The 17636-nt window shown below is 37.2% G+C and overlaps 1 protein-coding gene across 3 annotated transcripts in view; it reads right to left on the bottom strand.

The window, feature by feature from the left end:
• Positions 1 to 17636, bottom strand: part of LOC145992317 (kinesin-like protein KIF28) — an 81855-nt gene that overhangs the window by 803 nt on the left and 63416 nt on the right. For 2 of the 3 annotated variants that reach the window (XM_083128700.1, XM_083128709.1), the window contains 5 exons: positions 13318 to 13490; positions 9094 to 9231; positions 5877 to 6025; positions 2118 to 2266; positions 1158 to 1296 (listed from right to left, as the gene is read on the bottom strand). In XM_083128700.1, the coding sequence (XP_082984826.1) occupies positions 1158 to 1296; positions 2118 to 2266; positions 5877 to 6025; positions 9094 to 9231; positions 13318 to 13490 (748 nt within the window). The remainder of the gene's footprint in view (positions 1 to 1157; positions 1297 to 2117; positions 2267 to 5876; positions 6026 to 9093; positions 9232 to 13317; positions 13491 to 17636) is intronic. The other variant, XM_083128703.1, reaches the window with a different exon arrangement.

The raw sequence follows: 17636 nt of genomic DNA, 5'->3' as shown, positions 1-17636 counted from the left end.
CAACAGTTATGCTGCAAGGTTAAAGGACATAGTGGTACACATACAAATGTGTTTGCAGTGTCCAGGCACCAAAGGCACCCTACCAGTCCAGATTTTTTTTGGGGAGGTTTTGTTGTGATTGAGCATAATGTTATGTATAATCATATATCTCCAAGGAAGAAGAACAAAGTGTTCAACAGTCTGTTATTGATCAGATAGAGTTAGTTTCGGATTCCTCGGGCACCATGTTGTACACATGTTGAAAGTTTATTAAACCTTGTTTGCGTTTTTATGTACATAAGTATTTTATTTCATGTATCCATGTTTTCACGTGTATCTAAGCATTCTACAATCACTTGGGAATGTTTCAGGTTTACTGAAGGACAGGGTGTATGCAGTGGCGTGCCCAAGGGGGGGTTGGTGGGGGTTATAACCCCCCCCCCTTTTGGTCCAGTATTCCTAAAAAAAAAGAACATCAAAGGTAGGAAAAGATGGCAAAATGAGAGCTGACTACCAGAAAAAGTGTACTTAACCCCTCCCTTTCGAAAATCCTGGGCACGCCACTGGGTGTATGCAAACAAACCACGTACGTTACAAGCTTTAAAGGACAACATTTCGGCTGAAATGAGGAACATCCATAAAGAACACTGTGGCGAGTCACAGTGAATATGCAAATGCAGGTGGGGGCATGCCTTCTTGAAAATGGCAACACTTTCAACACATGCTCTGATCACAATGAACAATCAACAGCACAGTATCCAAGGTACGTCATGTATAAATTACGTTAATATCTGTATGATACATTTCATATTACAGTTCATTTTGTAGGGGCCGGTTCTATAAGAATCACCCTGTAGTAATTATAGGACAATTAATTTTGTGTTGGTATGAATGGTTATTAGTAATAAACCAACTACATATCAGAAAGAATACAATTGTACAAATTATACACAGTTTTTTCGAAATATATCATGAACTTTTGTCATTCCTCTATGTTACAAGGGTTGATTCAGTGTTAAATCTCCTTTTTACCTGATGAGAAATGCCACTCTTGCTTTTTTCTGGGAGGGGAGGTTAAATAATGTCTTACAGAATATATATTTCAGTTTCAAGAGCTTCATCTGTGTCAGTTGGCAAGAGGGTGATTGAATACTTTATTATAAATGAAATATTACTACATGCCTCAGAAACATGCCAGTCATCATCCTCTTCATATTTGCTATATATTTCTTTCATCTGATACAATCTGCTTAAGAATTTCTCTTTTGACCATAGGAACTCCAATCCATTTTCCAAGTTCTTCATCTTCACACAGATCTGAAAAGACAACCATGATGAATGTCAACTTTACACAAATGAAAAATGATAAGATGCAATATATTAGTGCTGTCACAGGTACTTCCATTGTAATAATCCTATGGAAAGTCAATGAGAGGGAAGTGAGTGAATTTCCAATGTAGCAATGTCTATGACTCTACAACTGTTATGGTACATTTATGCTGCAGCTCGACTGCTGGGCCATGAATATGATTGTTACGTGATGATAAAACAAACCCATGGATATGGCAGAACGTTTATCCTGCAGTACGACAATTTACAATTGCAACTGGCAGCTAGTTTTCCCATGTGCTTTTTTCGGTGACAAACAATTTTTCTGTCTGAACTGTGGTCATGCTGTCTAAGGTGCAAGATTTTTGCTCAGACCACGGGACACACACAGGTTTGAGTCTCCTGGGAAAGCGTAACAACTTTTCTCCTGATTTCAGCTAGTCTATCAGAATGGTGACCACCCACCATCATGAGAAAATTGTGAATGAGTAGTGCAACCCAGTTATGGAAACTACAACAACTGGGGTTCGTCATGCTGCATATCACCCCATATGATCTCCCATCTCGGCAGGGGGGGGGGGGTGAGGCCTGCAGTCAGTAGGTAGACCCTGCCCCTCAATGGCTATTATTATTATTAAACAATTACTGCACTCTTTCTCAAGTATCTAATTGAAATAAGCTTTAAAGTTGCTAAGTTCGTTTCACTTTTTTTTATGTTTGACTATCAAATTTCAAAATTAGACTGATAAGGAAAGTAAAAATCAGTTTGCGTATGCTAATCTTATTTAGCACATAGTGAAAATTCTTACCTCTGAATTTCCATGGTTCTTGCCTAATATCTGAGGTGCAACAACAACTATCTCAAACTTCACTCTTTTGTCTAATTCTTCGCTGATGCTATTTGCCTCCTCAACAGCTGGCATTACCTCAAGCAAATCATCCTGGTTTACAGCAGTGCCTAAGGAAGAGCAGTAAGAGACATTTGCTTCAATTTTTAAGTGCTAACCTAACTAACAATACAGGTTTTTGATTGATTGATTTAAAATTTTTGGGTGCGTCAACACGTATGGCCCTTTTGCACCCTTCAATATATACGGAGAAATAGTCCCTTATATAAAATTCTTACATAAGAGCTAGAAAAAGGTATGTAAAAAGCCCCTTAAGAAAAATTAAAAGTGCAAGGTTATAAAGGTAACTGTATAGGACATTAAGGATAAGAATGCACTAAAATTTCCTCACAGACAGTGGAAGAGACCAGCTCTTCTCAAAAAGTTAAAGACGTTTGTTAAAACATTGTTGTCTTCTCTCAACAGCAATGATAAACAGCTGGTAAGATTAAAGGTCTGCCTGAGATAAGCAATATCGGCACATTCAAGAAGAATATGCCAACACTTAAAATGGCATTACAGAAAACACATTGGAGGGTCCAGCCCTTGCAGCAAGTGACCATGTGTGAGACGGCTGTGTCCAATTCGAGGCCAAGTTAAGATGACTTCTTCTCGGCAAGAGGAACGAGACTTGGAACACCAAACACGAGTGATGGGCTTGATAGCGCGAAGCTTGTTCCCAGTAAGTGCATCCCACTCTTCTTGCCACATCTCAAGAAGGGAACGGTGAAAACGTTCTGCAGGTCCTTAGAGGGCAGAAGGTGGACGAGAACGTTGCCATCTGCATCAGCAGACTTAGCGGCAGCATCAGCTGCTTCGTTCCCCTTGATACCCACATGACTAGAAATCCAAGATAAGCAAACTTCAACTCTGGCTTCAGCCTTTAGGGCTGCTTACAGTTCTGCTGTGTAATTGGAACAGGCAGGGTGAAGGCCGAGGCTGTAACTTTGGGAGTCCACAATAAAGGCACATGCCACTGATTCCACATGTGTGATTATTGCATTATAAGGGAATTGATCAGGGTGCGAAATCCTGGGGGATGGGGGGGATTTCCCCCCACCAACAATATTCAACTCAAAAATAACCCCCACCAAAAAATTGTTACAACAAACAAAAGATAAGCAATTACTTTTAATTTCAAATATACTGTACTAAGAATGATATCGAAAACATACACAAATTAGTGTAATTGTGAGTGTTCAATGCTTTTTCTCTCTCAAGAGATCATTAACAAATCTACATCAATACTAGTTTTTCTTGTATGTACGCATTGCTTGCATTATAGAATTATTTTCCTGTAGTTTACGGTTATTAAAAGCATAAGAAAACAGTTTTTCTTTGTGACGTTTCAGGAAAATGGTCTATCAATGGGAAACCCAGTATCCGGAATCATCTCCAGCATTTTCCTTCATTACATAGAATCTCCAGTTGTTAATGCGATAGGTGCGGATATCAAACTCTACATCAGATATGTAGATGATGTGCTAATTATTGCTAAAAATTAGAACACCATCATGGACGTATTTAAATTGTTAAATAAATCACATCGTCGCATAAAATTCACTTGCGAACCCATGAATAACAATGTAATTTCTTTCCTTGATCTGCAAATTAAGACAACTGACTCAACAATTCAAACATCAGTCCATATGAAAAAATTAGCGGGGGAAAAATACATCCATGCCAATTCAGAACATTTGCGGATAACAATGGATAACATATTTTTAATTTTTTTCCTGAGAGCACAAAGACTATGTTCTAATAATGAGGATATCAAAAATGAAGAAGAAAGGCTTTTTAATATAGCAAAATAAAATGGCTTTCACACTAACAGAATAAACCAAATCAAAAAAACAAGTCGCAAGAAAACTAAAGGAAAAGAGAAATGTAGACAAATATTAAAAATCTGTTGAAAAGAAATTTGTGTGCATTCCATTCCACAAGGGATTCTCACATAAAATTGCAAACATTTTTAGAAGTTTTAATTTCAAAATTGTTTTTAAATCACCAAGAAGTTTGGAATGTACATTTAATGAATTCAAAATGAGAAACTCCCTACCAGATGTGGAAACCACAGGAATATATAATATAAGTTGTTCATGTTCAAAGGATTATGTGGCACAAACAGCAAGGAAAATGGCAATAAGATGGCACGAACACGATTTGGACATTATAAATCTAAACCCAAGAACAGGTTTGTCAACTCATATCATTGAAGAGAAGCATTTGATTAAAAAGAGAAGGGTTTTAAAAAGATTAATGGGAAACACAGAGTTGAATGTCTGGGAAGCTTCATTCATTGCAGAAGAACACTGGAATAAATTAAATAATGAAAATGGTAACATAGATCCAGTATGGAGTTTTCTTTTTCACAAATGGAGTAAGCCACCATTTTAAAATTTAATGTAACAGAAAACATCAAGAGACTTTGTGAAAACAATGATGAATTTGAATTACCTGATGATATTTGGGATTCATAATTTTAAAAAAATCTGAAATAAAAATAAAACAGACTGCTTTTTCACAGTTAAGTTGCTATATTACAACAATGTAACATTGACAACATCCATTACATAATGATTCCTTTTGTTTAAAAAAATACTAATCATCGTTATAACTGTAACTGTTAAATTGAAAATAAATGTCTGATGAAAGGAGTGTGTGTTCTCCTGAAATGTCACAAAGAAAAACTGTTTTCTTATGCTTGTAATAACCGTAAACTACACGAAAATAATACATCAATACACACAATAAAAGTAAATCAAGAATGCAAAACAATAATAACTATGAAATCTAATTGTTTTATATTAACATAAAGCAAAACTAAATAAAAACTTACATATAATAAAACCACTTCAAGTATTTCATAATTTATTAACATCTTTAACCAGTTAATAAAGGACGTAGTTTGCTACATTATAATATCTGATATACATAAAAGTAACAAATGTATTTCTTTGTGTGTAATTAATAATAATACTATTTTTAATTACTAATTTATAAATGTATTTTGACTTTTAATAACATTATAAATATGTATATCGTGTAATTTATATGTATGTTTATGGGGAGGGGGTGTTGTAGATGAATATCTTTCTCCCCCCCCCACCAGTCTTAAATTATTTCTCACCCTGGAATTGATGAAGATATTCCATGACTTGCCTAGAATTTTCATAAAGGAGTGGTTATGACTAAAGGAAAGGGGAGGCATGTCTTCTTTTCTTTTAGTACTCAGTCCTATATTTTGCTATTTTATCCTGCATTTGCAGGTTATGACACCCTCCATGCATCCTTTAGGCACATCATTCAAGATAGTTGTTCTATATTGGGGTGAAACCTAAAGGATTAGCAGAAAATCTGCAGAAATGTTAATTAAGAAGCCTTTTTTAATATAACATAGCAGTATTTGTATGCAATCTATTGATATGCAAAGCACAGAAATTGAAACACTACATTTGCAAGTTTCACATACTTTTTGCTTGCCTTGGCAGTAGCGACGATTGGGTGCCAAAACTGGTTGGGAAGGAGGGGGGGGGGGGATGATGGTTTACTTTCTCTTGGTATGCAAGAGTTAGCATTAAGAGGTCATAGTGCAAGGGCAAAAAGTGAGGTGACGCCCCCCTAATCGCTGCCACTGGGACTTGGAATATTGCTGGAGAACTGAGAATACAAATTACTTACTAGTGTTTGCAGCAGCCATGTATACACCAGATTTGGAAGCGATTTCCTCTTGGGCAAAGTCAAACGTGATTGGTGGGTAATGTTTCTTGTCAATTTTCTCTTCATTTGGGTTCTGGAACACCCAAATTTGAGTTCCACCAAACACAAGCCTGTGGAAAACAGAAAAAAAAAATTATGAAACAGTACAAGCAGCTGATGTATGTGCAAGTGACATTTCAGACCAAAATGACAAGCAACACAGAGTGCATGCACAACCACAAGATCACGTGGCACATGCACGTTGCTGAGAAAATGGTCCAGTCCGAATGGCACGCAAGTGACAAGTGTCATTATGGTATGAAAGGCTGCATTTATTTCTTTGGGTTCATTTCCAAGTGACAAGTGTTTCTTGTGGCTGTTGTTGAAGAGACATGGTTGAAGGACCACAAAATCTTATGATCAGGTCCAGCCCTAGGGAGGGGCAACTCGGGCACTCACTCGAGGCCCCACACTTAAAGGACCCCTGCACAAGATAAAATTAATTGATTGTTGTTAGATTCATTACAAATTTATAGAATACTAGTGCTTTCAATTTAGCAACTAGTCTCATTTTTCTAGACTTCACAGCCTGTTTTGACATACATAAAAATATAAAAAATTATTGAAATCATATTCTGAATGGAAATAATACATAAAAAATGTGTCAAATATTTCAATCAAAAATAGTTAATATACACTAATCGTTTAATTATAGAATGAAATCATGGGGATACTTTATGTAGAACAATGTAAATTCACTACTGCATCAAAATTTAATGAAAAGTCAACAAAAGGGAATTAAGATAGAGAATGTTATTTGATATGATTAGAAGAGAATGTTATTGGATATGATTAGAAATTTCCATGTTGATATGAAAATAGTAGTTTGATATTAAACTACTAAATATAATTGAACATCGCACCAGTGATACATCGTAAATGAGAAGAAACATCAATTTAGAAACTTTTATTAACCTCCCACAATTCTTAATTTTAGCCTTCAACATGTTGTGCTTATTGCTATTAGGTAATAATATGAAATATATAAATTAATTATTCATCAATTGTTGTTTATATTGTGATTCTATAGAATACCTGTACTTCAGATGAAGGGACATAAATCTCAGATTTTTGTGACCTCTGAAAGTTTTTGGTTATAGGCCCCACACCCACCTAGGTGCTTTTGACCACATGCACTTTCTCGTGTTATAGACTTAACAATAGATATTTATTGGATTTTTCCCCATGATTATGAACCTGGAAGAAGAGGTTCGAATTCATGGGCTTGAAAAAGGAGGAACAACGTGATAAAGAACTTGAAAGGCAATTTCAAAGAGTAAGATACCTTTTTGGCAATGAAGAATGTAAATCAGAAAAATAAAGGAAATTCATCCACTGTTCACTCTACACATGTTGTGAACACACAGTCTTTTAATGTGTGGAATGTGCAAATGGAAAATTTGATGGCGATGAAGAGGATGTGAAGTAAAGAGATGAAATAAATAAATTTAAAAGAAATGGAGTAGTTAGCGCAGAAAATATACTAAATACCTTTTAGTATCATAATTTTATTCTCTCTAAAACCATTGCATTAAACTTATGTAAAATTGTGTTTCTTTCATAATTATTAGAGACCGGATGTTAGGCAAAATGCCTATTCTTTCCTGTTAGAGATATGATGAAAACGAATGTTGCGATGGCCAGGGGGGAGGGATTACCTTCATTTTAAGGCAATATAATTTTGCCTATTTCATACGATATTGCCTATATTATTTCATAAATGCCAGATATTGCCTATTTTAGGCATTTTCTTTAATATTGGGACATGACTGAACTCGGTGCATACAATTTCCTGTTCCCAGGATTATTTTCCGATGCTTCCAAGAAATTTAAAAATAACAGTTAGCGAGTTATTGCAGCTAATAAGGACTTGGACAAATTAAGGGCAATTCAACAAGTTCTGAAAGGTGAAAATATACAAACTGAGTTAGATCCACATGTTCTCGTGTGCTTTAAGTATGCTCCGGTAACATCTGTGGAGGTTGAAAGATCATTTTTAATTCTAAAATATGTGTTGTCCGATCGCAGACATAACTTGTCGGTTGATCACCTGAAGAAATACCTTGTTGTGATGTGCAACCGCAATTAGTGCTTCTTATTCAGAGACTGCCATACCGTACAATACAAACTTGAAATGCATTTAAACAGTTTCTTAGTTTGAACTGCTGTGTGGAATATATAGTGTAAATTTTTTTAACTGAAATAACTCTGCATGCAGTGATAAAGTGTATATTTAAATAATTTGCGTACCTACTGGTTGGAAGTAGGCAACAATTTCTTTTGTCAGACTATTGTGTGTAGCCATTATACAATGGAAAATTTTGGGCTGACGGGACTCCTGTTTGCAGTGATTTATTAAGTACAATATTGGACTGCTGTCTCTAATGATGAGCTCCTGGTTTATTTTAAGCAAATATAAAGAATGTACAGGTATGTTTCTATATAATTTAAACACCTATTTCTTTTTGTACGTCTATGTTCATTATTTTGAGTTAAATTTCATTGCCTTTTTTATTGCCTATTTGTATTTTAATGCTTATTTTACTGCCTATTTTGAAAATTATAAGTGCTTATTTGCTGCCTATTTTATATGTTTTTAGTGCCTAAACATCCGGTCTCTAATAATTATATTGTAATTTTAACAATATTAAGAATGAACAAGAACAATTACCTATTAAACTTTGGTAAAATAGTGTTTCTTACCTATTATATTCTTAAAAAAGGAGAACATTTTCTTTAAAAAGTGTATTATACTTTTGAAAATTCATACGAATTTTATATATTGTAATAAAAAATTTGAAAAAAATATATAAAAGAAAGAATGAAACAAAAAAATACAAGAAAACTAAGTTTAAAATATGATGAAACAAACCCAATAGCATTAAATATTCGAGCGCAGTCATTTTGACTGCGTGCGCCTCCTTACGTAAGATGTCACCACGTGTGTGCTCCCAGTTTAATGAACACAGTTCATGTCTCAGTTAGCAGTTATATCAATTTCTAGACAGCTTTTCATTTTGAGTCCACAAAAATTGGCTGTGTAGAAAAACCTCAGATTTCTCTGTAAGATGAACATGGATGAAAGAATACCTTACATCCTAGCTGGTCCAATAAATACATAATAAAGTAGGAACAGTACCTGTCATTGTGTAGGAGTTCTGTCTCTCCTTGAATTGCACCTCCATTAACCAGAACTCTGCAATCCCTGGTAAATGGCTTCAAGTGCACAGTTTGATCAGCTTCATTGTAGGTGAACACTGCATGATTCTCTTGCATGCTGTGAAAATAATAATAATAATAAATTAGTGGAACTACAAGTGCAGAAATGGAAAACAAGTACTTGAAATATCATAATCTTTTTTTATCCGCTAACCCATTATTTCATGGGTATATATTGTCAGCTACATGAAAACTTGGAGTAGGCTAAGCTATAGTACATGAGAGATATTACAATATAAAAACATAAAAGATTTTTACATAATTCACATATGTGATGTACCAATATACATTAATTGTACATTACAATTACAATATTAAAAACAATGATTAAACACATGGAGAATTATTTTCCTGCAGCTTACAGTTATTACAAGCATAAGAAAACAGCTTTTCGTTGTGACGTTTCAGGAGAACACACGCTCCCTTCATCAGACATTTATTTTCATTTTGACTAAAGATACAGTTATAACAATGGTTAGCAATTTTTTTAAAAAGAGAATCCATTATATAATGGATGTTGTCAATGTTACATTGTTGTAATATAGCAACTTAACTGTGAAAAGAAGTGGTCTGTTTTATTTTTGTTTCAGATGTAACAGATAACATCAAGAGTAAAAAAAAAAAAGTAAAGTGTTCCCCTGTGCATAGCACCACGCCATGAAGGCGTATAGGGGGTGTGGCGGTAACGCCCCACACTTTCTTGATCCGGTCGTGAGTGGGGATGATGTGATCAGCATCACGCCCCTGACCGCCTTTACCCCCCAGGGTTTCCCCCAGGTACCCATGTTATTCGACGCTGGGTAGGCGCCGGGGCCGCTTCCACCGTTAGAAAAGTTCCCGGATTTGAACCGGCCGGGGATCGAGACTTTGTGAAAACAATGATGACTTTGAATTAGCTGATGATATTTGGGATTCATAATTTTAAATAAAAAAATAATGTGATCAATTTTTTTTTATCTGAAATAAAAATAAAACAGACTGCTTCTTTTCACAGTTAAGTTGCTATATTACAACAATGTAACATTGACAACATCCATTATATAATGGATTCTTTTTATAAAAAAATTGCTAACCATTGTTATAACTGTATCTTTAGTCAAAATGAAAATAAATATCTGATGAAGGGAGTGTGTGTTCTCCTGAAACGTCACAACTAAAAACTGTTTTTTCATGCTTGTAATAACCGTAAACTACAGGAAAATAATTCTACAATGCAAGCAATAACTATAACACATGGAGAGCTTCAAATGTCTAGGAAGCATAATTGAGAGAAGTGGAAGAATAGATGAGGAGGTAAACAGAAGAGGACAAATTGGTGGTGAACTACAGTAGCGTATGCAGGATTTCATCAAGGGTGGGGGGGGGGGTATTTCTAAAACTTTCTCCAAATTCACATTACCAGTGTTTTATTATACTTTAATAAATTAATTAATAATACTTATAATTAATTAATTATTAATACTTGTAATTTATTAATTAGTTTAATTACTACTATTATGTAGTAGATTTACATAAATATATACAGTATATTGAACTTTGCGGTCACTTAGATTGTTTACACACATAAGCGACACTGTAAAGATTTACGAGAAATGCACCAATACCACTCTCAAAATCTGTTATGCAGATGCACGATAATTCACATCGTGTCGCTGTTCTTACCAACAAAACATTTCATATTAGTTAAGCTTACTGTAGTTCGAATTCAGAAATTCAAATGGGCGACGGTAAACAATGGGAAGGCAGACTGGTGACTGTATTCTTGTTGGTCTAGCCTTTGTCTCCGCGGTGGCTCAGTCGGTAACATGTCTGACTACCATGCTACCCAGGTTCGATCCCCGGCTGGTTCAAATCCGGGAACGTTTCTAACGTTGGAAGCAGCCCCGGCACCCACCCAGTGTCGAATAACATGGGTCCCTGGGGGAAACCCTGGGGGGTAAAGGTGGTCAGGGGTGTGGTGCTGATCACATCACCCCCACTCACGACCGGATCAAGAAAGTGTGGGGCGTTACCACCACACCCCCTATACGCCTTCATGGCATGGTGCTATGCACAGGGGAACACTTTACTTTACTTTTTACTTTTTTTTACTAGCCTTTGTCTATACATTAGCCGATTACAAAGAACCAAGAACTTTCTTTAGTTAATGCTTATTGTTCACACACAAAAAAATATATGTTCGTTGAACATTGTTGTAGCTGAAATACAAAACAACTTTCTTCTCTTTTAAATCATAGTTGTCCTCATATTTTATTTTCATTAATTTGTGTTTATTTTCAGGGCATTCACTCTTAAAGACGTGTGTGTGTTTGGAATGTTGTGCTTTATTTCATGCTGCATGGGAATAATAATTCAAATAATAATAATAATTATTATTATTATTATTGTCGTCGCAGTTCTTGGACTGATAAATTGACCATTTTTAATTTTTTCCACAGCATTTTCCATAATATTTTAAAAGCTCAAGGGGGAGGGGGTTAAACCCTGTACCCCCCCCCCTTGTGTATGCCACTGGTGAACTATATCAAAGCATTTGAAGATTAATATGGACCACGATGTACCTATGAAATGCAAGAAGGTAATATATAACACATACTAAGTGCCAATAATTATGTATGGAGCAGAGACTTGGACAATGGCAGAGAGAGATGCAGGCAGTGGAGATTAAATTTTTAAGGAGTATATTGGGGAAGACTAGAAGGGATAGAATAAGGAATAAGAAGATCCAACAGAGAGTGGCTGTGGTGAAGCTCCAGGACAGGATAGATGAGGCACAGATGAGATGGTTCCAAAACATGAAGAGGATGGATGCAGAAAGACCACCAGTAAGAGCTTACAATGCACAAGGAGTGGGAATATGGCCAAGGAAGAGACCAAGGTGTCAGTGGAAATAGCAGATCGCGGAGAGTGTTAGGAGAAGAGGACAAGATTGGAACACCGTGGAAAGAGAGGAGTGGTGGAAGACCAGGAAAAATTGGAGAGGCTTGACTTCTATGCCAAGTCAGCCAGAGGCCGGAAACTGTAAAGGATGATGATGCCTATAAAAGATACATGATTCCTTAAATTTATGTGACATAGTATTTAAAAGCACTAAGGTCTATGAGATTAGTAGATTTTTTTGTATATTCAACAGTTGTACCCAATTTGGAATTCTATCATGTCTGTGAGGTATTGCTATTAAAAAAAATCTACTTTTTTGTTATTCTGGCATTTTTTATATCACAATAAATTTATTTCTAAAAAGTGAACTAATAAATGCTTATTTACAACAACAAAAATGTCAGTTAGTGATGTTGGTAAAATATATTTCAATATAATCTAAAATTCTGTGTGAAATTTCAAGAATGTATTTTGATAATAAAAATCGTGATTGACACTCTCTAATGCCAGTACTATAGATATCAAACAAAAGTGACAGGTTGGTACAAGGCTGTCCACAGAGGGGAGCCAGGGGGCACTTGTTTCTCCTGAGATATCTGTAAAAACTTCATATAATTCAAATTTTTAGATTGCGTAGCTTGAAAACATGGATGATGGGTGCCGTGGAAGATAGCAGATTATGTGACTGCAAATTATTCTAGTGTTGGGGATGTTTTATGAGAATTCTCTTAACTGGGGGAAAGCATCAGCCTATATTCCCCCCATTTTAAGCACTGCTGCCCCCACTCCCTCCAAGTGAGAAAAAATCCTCTCGGCAGCCATTGGTTGGTATCAATTTCGATTTAACTTCTTTCTACAAAATAGTACATTTCATACACAAAATTGTACCTAACGATATCTGTTTGGCAGTTACGCGGAGATAGGTAATTAACCACGCCACCCGCAGCAAGACAGTACATGCCTGATGAAGCCACCAGACAAGTGGAGAAATCGATCGCGAGAAAAATTTATGCGGAAAAATGAAAAGTAAGTTTATCCAAGTTAATTCCACAAAATTGTAATTAAAAGTAATCATATGTACAAATTCTTACAAAGAATTGTAGGAAACAAAGAGGTTCTGTATGCAAAATAGGAAATATTCACGAAACCGAAACTCTTGCAATTTATACACACGAATCAAGGAAGAATTGGGAAGAAATGTATACGACTGAAATATCAAAGCGTAAATGTTTAAATATTCTACATTTGTGTTTCACATACATACCCTGGTCCAACCATTGTAATATCCGACTCATTTCCTTTCCTATTGCCAACTTCTGTATCACCGCTGTTGAGTATGTGCACTAACCGGCCTGATAGTAATGGGTCAAAATTTAGGTTGAATATATGAGGTTTTGTCTTCTTAAGTTCCTCTATAATTTTCAGATTGGAATCCTGCTGGAAAAACAAATCTCATTCAAGATATACTTTTGTTTCACAAAAATTATTTATGTGCTATGGAAACAAAGTGCAGTATCATTTGCAGTGCAGCTTAAAACTAAGTGATAGGTTCGAAGTGAAGGACATGGTAATGTGGATTAATATACGTTGCACAAGATAAAAACCAGAGGGTGAACAATTAACATATTTAATAGAAACTGGACGTTATGTCCAAAACATTCAAATACATTGAAAGCATGATATAGAAAGCATTACACAGAATACATCTGCTTATGATTCCTCTTCTTCTGGCCGTGAAGACCATACCTTGTAGCCATACGCTTAATACCTGGACCGTATCATCCCTCCAGGTGTCCCATTAAAAAAAGATCAGTGTGCTGATGACCGTATCGATCTGGTGGGCGGCAAACCCTGGTAGACCTTCTCGGAGACGAATGAGGTGTGCTAGGACCTGGTCCTGGGTATCCGGCTCTGCCTGGGGTAGGTTCTGGTACTGTTCCTCCGGGGTTTGTTGAATTTCTATTTGGTATTGTAAGATTGAAGTCGTCGTCATCTGCAGTGTCACGTGAAACACGTCTCTTCAACCACCTGGGATGTACCACTTGTTTGATTCCATCTTCTAGCATGATTTCGTAGAGGATGCTATCCCAAATATGATGAATAATAACTCCTGGGATGTAATTTGGAGTACCGTGTTTAGGCGATTGAACCCAAACTGCTGAGTTGATGGCGAAAGTACCATATTTCGACGAAGAGTCGTTCCGAAACTTTGCTGACTTCCTTGGCTTGAACGGAGATTCACTCGACAGAGGCAGATTGTTTGGTTCCCACCAAAATCTGGGTCGGTGTTTCAAGACCGAAAGTGCTGGTAGGCTTCCTTTTCCACCCAGTCGCATGTTCCGAAGGATGAAAAGAAGGTTGGCGATCCCCATATCAAGTTCAAGCGTGCTCAGATTGGGTTTGTCAGTTATAAGCTTGACAAGAGCAGTTTTGACAGTACGAATGTATCATTCGGCTAAACCGTTGCTAGGGCTGTGATAAGGAGGTGAAGTAACATGTTTGATGCCATTCTTAAGGCCGAAGTTACGAAATTCGAGAGAAGTGAACGTTGGGCCGTTGTCGCATACGATAGTATTTGGTATCCCTAGCGTGGCATAAGATTGCATAAACCAGCGGATCGTTTCCTTTGTGTCCAATGTGTGTACAGGCCACACTTCTGTCCACTTGCTGAAGGCATCTACTATCAGTAGGAACTTACGCCCTGCAAAGAAAAAGTGGTCTATATACCATCTCTTGTTCATGTACGAAGCGAGAGGCCATGAAGAATTGGGTCCGTTGCGGACCTTAGGAGCATTAGCTCGGCATGTATTGCAGGTCGCTACAAAATCCGTAATCACTGCTGACATGCCTGGCCACCAAAATCTGGATAGACACAATTCTTTCATACGACTTGAACCTATGTGTCCATTGTGTAAAGCTCTAAGAACTTCATTCCGTTTAACTGTGGGAATGATAAGTCTACCCGACCATATGAGCATTTCCTGCTCGTACGTTAGGTGAGCTCTTCTTTCGAAGAAAGAGCTTCTTCCGTTCGGTATACGTGTCGAGTTGATCTGGCCAACCATTTACTACACAGGAGACAACTAATCAGAGCAGTGGGTCTTCTGAAGTGGCATCCTGTATTGAGTCTCGAGAAAGAGGATTTACAGCATCTTCAATGGACCCGAAATATGCATGAAGTTCTTCTTCTCCAGCTGGTATTGTGTCATGCGTTTGCGTAGGCAACCTGCTTAGCATGTCAGCTACTTCTACCTTGCTGGAATGAATTATATTATATTGGTATGAAGATAAACGTAGAGTCCATCTCATCAATCTATTGGATGAATGTTTTGAAATGGCTTGATCTGGAGAAAATATAAACTTTACAGCACGTGCGTCTGTAACAATCTCGAACTTGGATCCGAGTAAAAATTTGTGAAATCGCTTGATACTGTGAACTTTGGCTAGAGCTTCTCTCTCTACCTGGGAGTATCTCCGCTCCGTCTCACTGAAGGTGGTAGAAGAGCAGGCGATGGTCTGTAGACCGCTATCAACTCGATGACACAATTGTGCACCACAGCCGAAAGGAGACCCATCGGTGATAAGTACAACTGGCTTTGTTGGGTTGAAAGGTACAATAGGATTTACCTGTCGAAGTTCCACCATGATGCTGTCGAACTCGTGTTGACAGTGATCGTCCCAGTTCCAAGAGACATTTTTCTTGAGTAAAGAAAGCAAAAAGTGAAGTTTCGAAGCTAAGTTGGGTACAAACTTTCGATGAAAGTTGATCATCCCGATGAAGGAACATAATTGTGATTTGTCTTGAGGTGGTGGAGAATTTAGGAAGGCCTCCAAGTTCTTGTCTGACGGCCGTATACCAGTGACGTCAATCTTGTATCCTAGGTACTCGATAGGTGAGGTCAGGAATTGGCTTTTGCTGGCGCTCGCTTTGACATTGTGTTTGGCCGGACGATTTAGGACATGACACGTGTGTGTGAAGCATTCTTGCAATGTTTCACCTCCGATGATGACGTCATCAAAGTAGAAGGAAACTCCGGGAATGTCATCTAGTATCTTCGCTAGGACCATTTGAAACAGATTTCCACTTATGTTTATGCCAAAAGGTAGTCTGTGAGGTTTATATAATCCCCAAGGTGTGTTGACGACAGTGATGCGTTTGGCAGCTTCAGAGAGTTCCAACTGTCGGTAAGCCATTTGAAGGTCAATTACCATAAAGTATTTACACCTGGCCAACTTAGAGAAAATATCCTCAACTCTAGCAATGGGAAACTTGACGTTTTCGGTCATTTTATTCACCGTTCCTGAGAAGTCAATGCAGAGACGAAGTGAGCCATCTTTCTTGGTAACAACAACAAGTGGCGAGGCCCAATCAGAATATTCGACCGGTTCCCATAACCCTACTTTCACTAGATTTTGAATAGAATCCTGAACACGGTCTCGAATACCGTAAGGAACTTCATAATGTCTACGAAATATCGGTGCAGAGTTGGATCTCAGTGGTATATCGACCAAATAAAGTGTAACGGGCTTGGTCAAATCACCATCAAAGATTTTCTCATATCTAGAAGAAATTTCTCGCCTTAGGTTGTCGGCACCAGCATTAGTAATAGTATCTTGTACTGAGTTAGTTGAAAGAACACTGGCTGTAACTAATAATCGCCTCCAAGGTGGTTGAATAATGTCCAACCATGTACGACCGATCAATGGATATAAAAGTTTCTCCTGACAGAGAAAGACAGGTAAAGTATAATCCCTATTGTCTAAGTATAGTTTGACGGATGTTTGTGCTGTAACACGTACATATCCTTCGTTTACACCCCGTAATCGTAGGTTGGAATTAGATTTAACATAGTGTGGAAACAAGTGGTCAAAATAGTTTTCGTTGAAAAGAGTAATAGCAGACCCAGTATCTACTTCACATTTAACAATACACTTATTGATTTGGATATTTATTATGAAGCTATCCAAACTGAATTGCTGCTCCAAAATGTGTTGAGTAGAAGTAACCAGTGTGGAATGATGACTGAGCGCATCAGTGTTGAGATGGTTGAAGCTGAACGTAGACAACTCATCGGATGTTGTGCTCCATGAGATTGAACTGGACGTTCTATTCATGACTCTATCTTTCTGCATCTTTCTGCATCATATATTCCAATGGCCTTGTCGTTTGCAGTAGCTACAGGTTCAGTGTCTTGCCGGACATATACCTTGAAGGTGATTCTTTGTGCAGTTGCCTCACGGGAAGTGTGAATTATGCCTGGTATCTGTTGATTTCTGAGGTTGATTGCGGCTGTTCTGCTTCATTTCGCCCGAGCGTGAACTCGTCGAAGGGTCTGTGTGGTGATCTGGATTCATCCGCGTCAAATTTCTTGAGTTGGTGGCAAAAGTCACAGAATCTGCATTGTACTTATTCGAAAATATTTTAACTTCTCACTCTAATAACTCACAATGCAATGCAATCTCTTGACATTTGGCAAAGGGAATATCACTTTCAGATAATAATTTTTTTCGAGTACTGACTGTACACCAACAAGGAATTGTTCAACAAGTGCCTTATCTAAATACTGTTCATACACACATTTG

Source organism: Lepisma saccharinum, chromosome 1, assembly GCF_977018435.1.
Source record: "Lepisma saccharinum chromosome 1, izLepSacc3.1, whole genome shotgun sequence".
Taxonomy (NCBI): Eukaryota; Metazoa; Arthropoda; class Insecta; order Zygentoma; family Lepismatidae; genus Lepisma; species Lepisma saccharinum.
The sequence above is the reverse complement of the archived record's forward strand: the minus strand, read 5'-3'. Positions and strand labels throughout refer to the sequence as shown.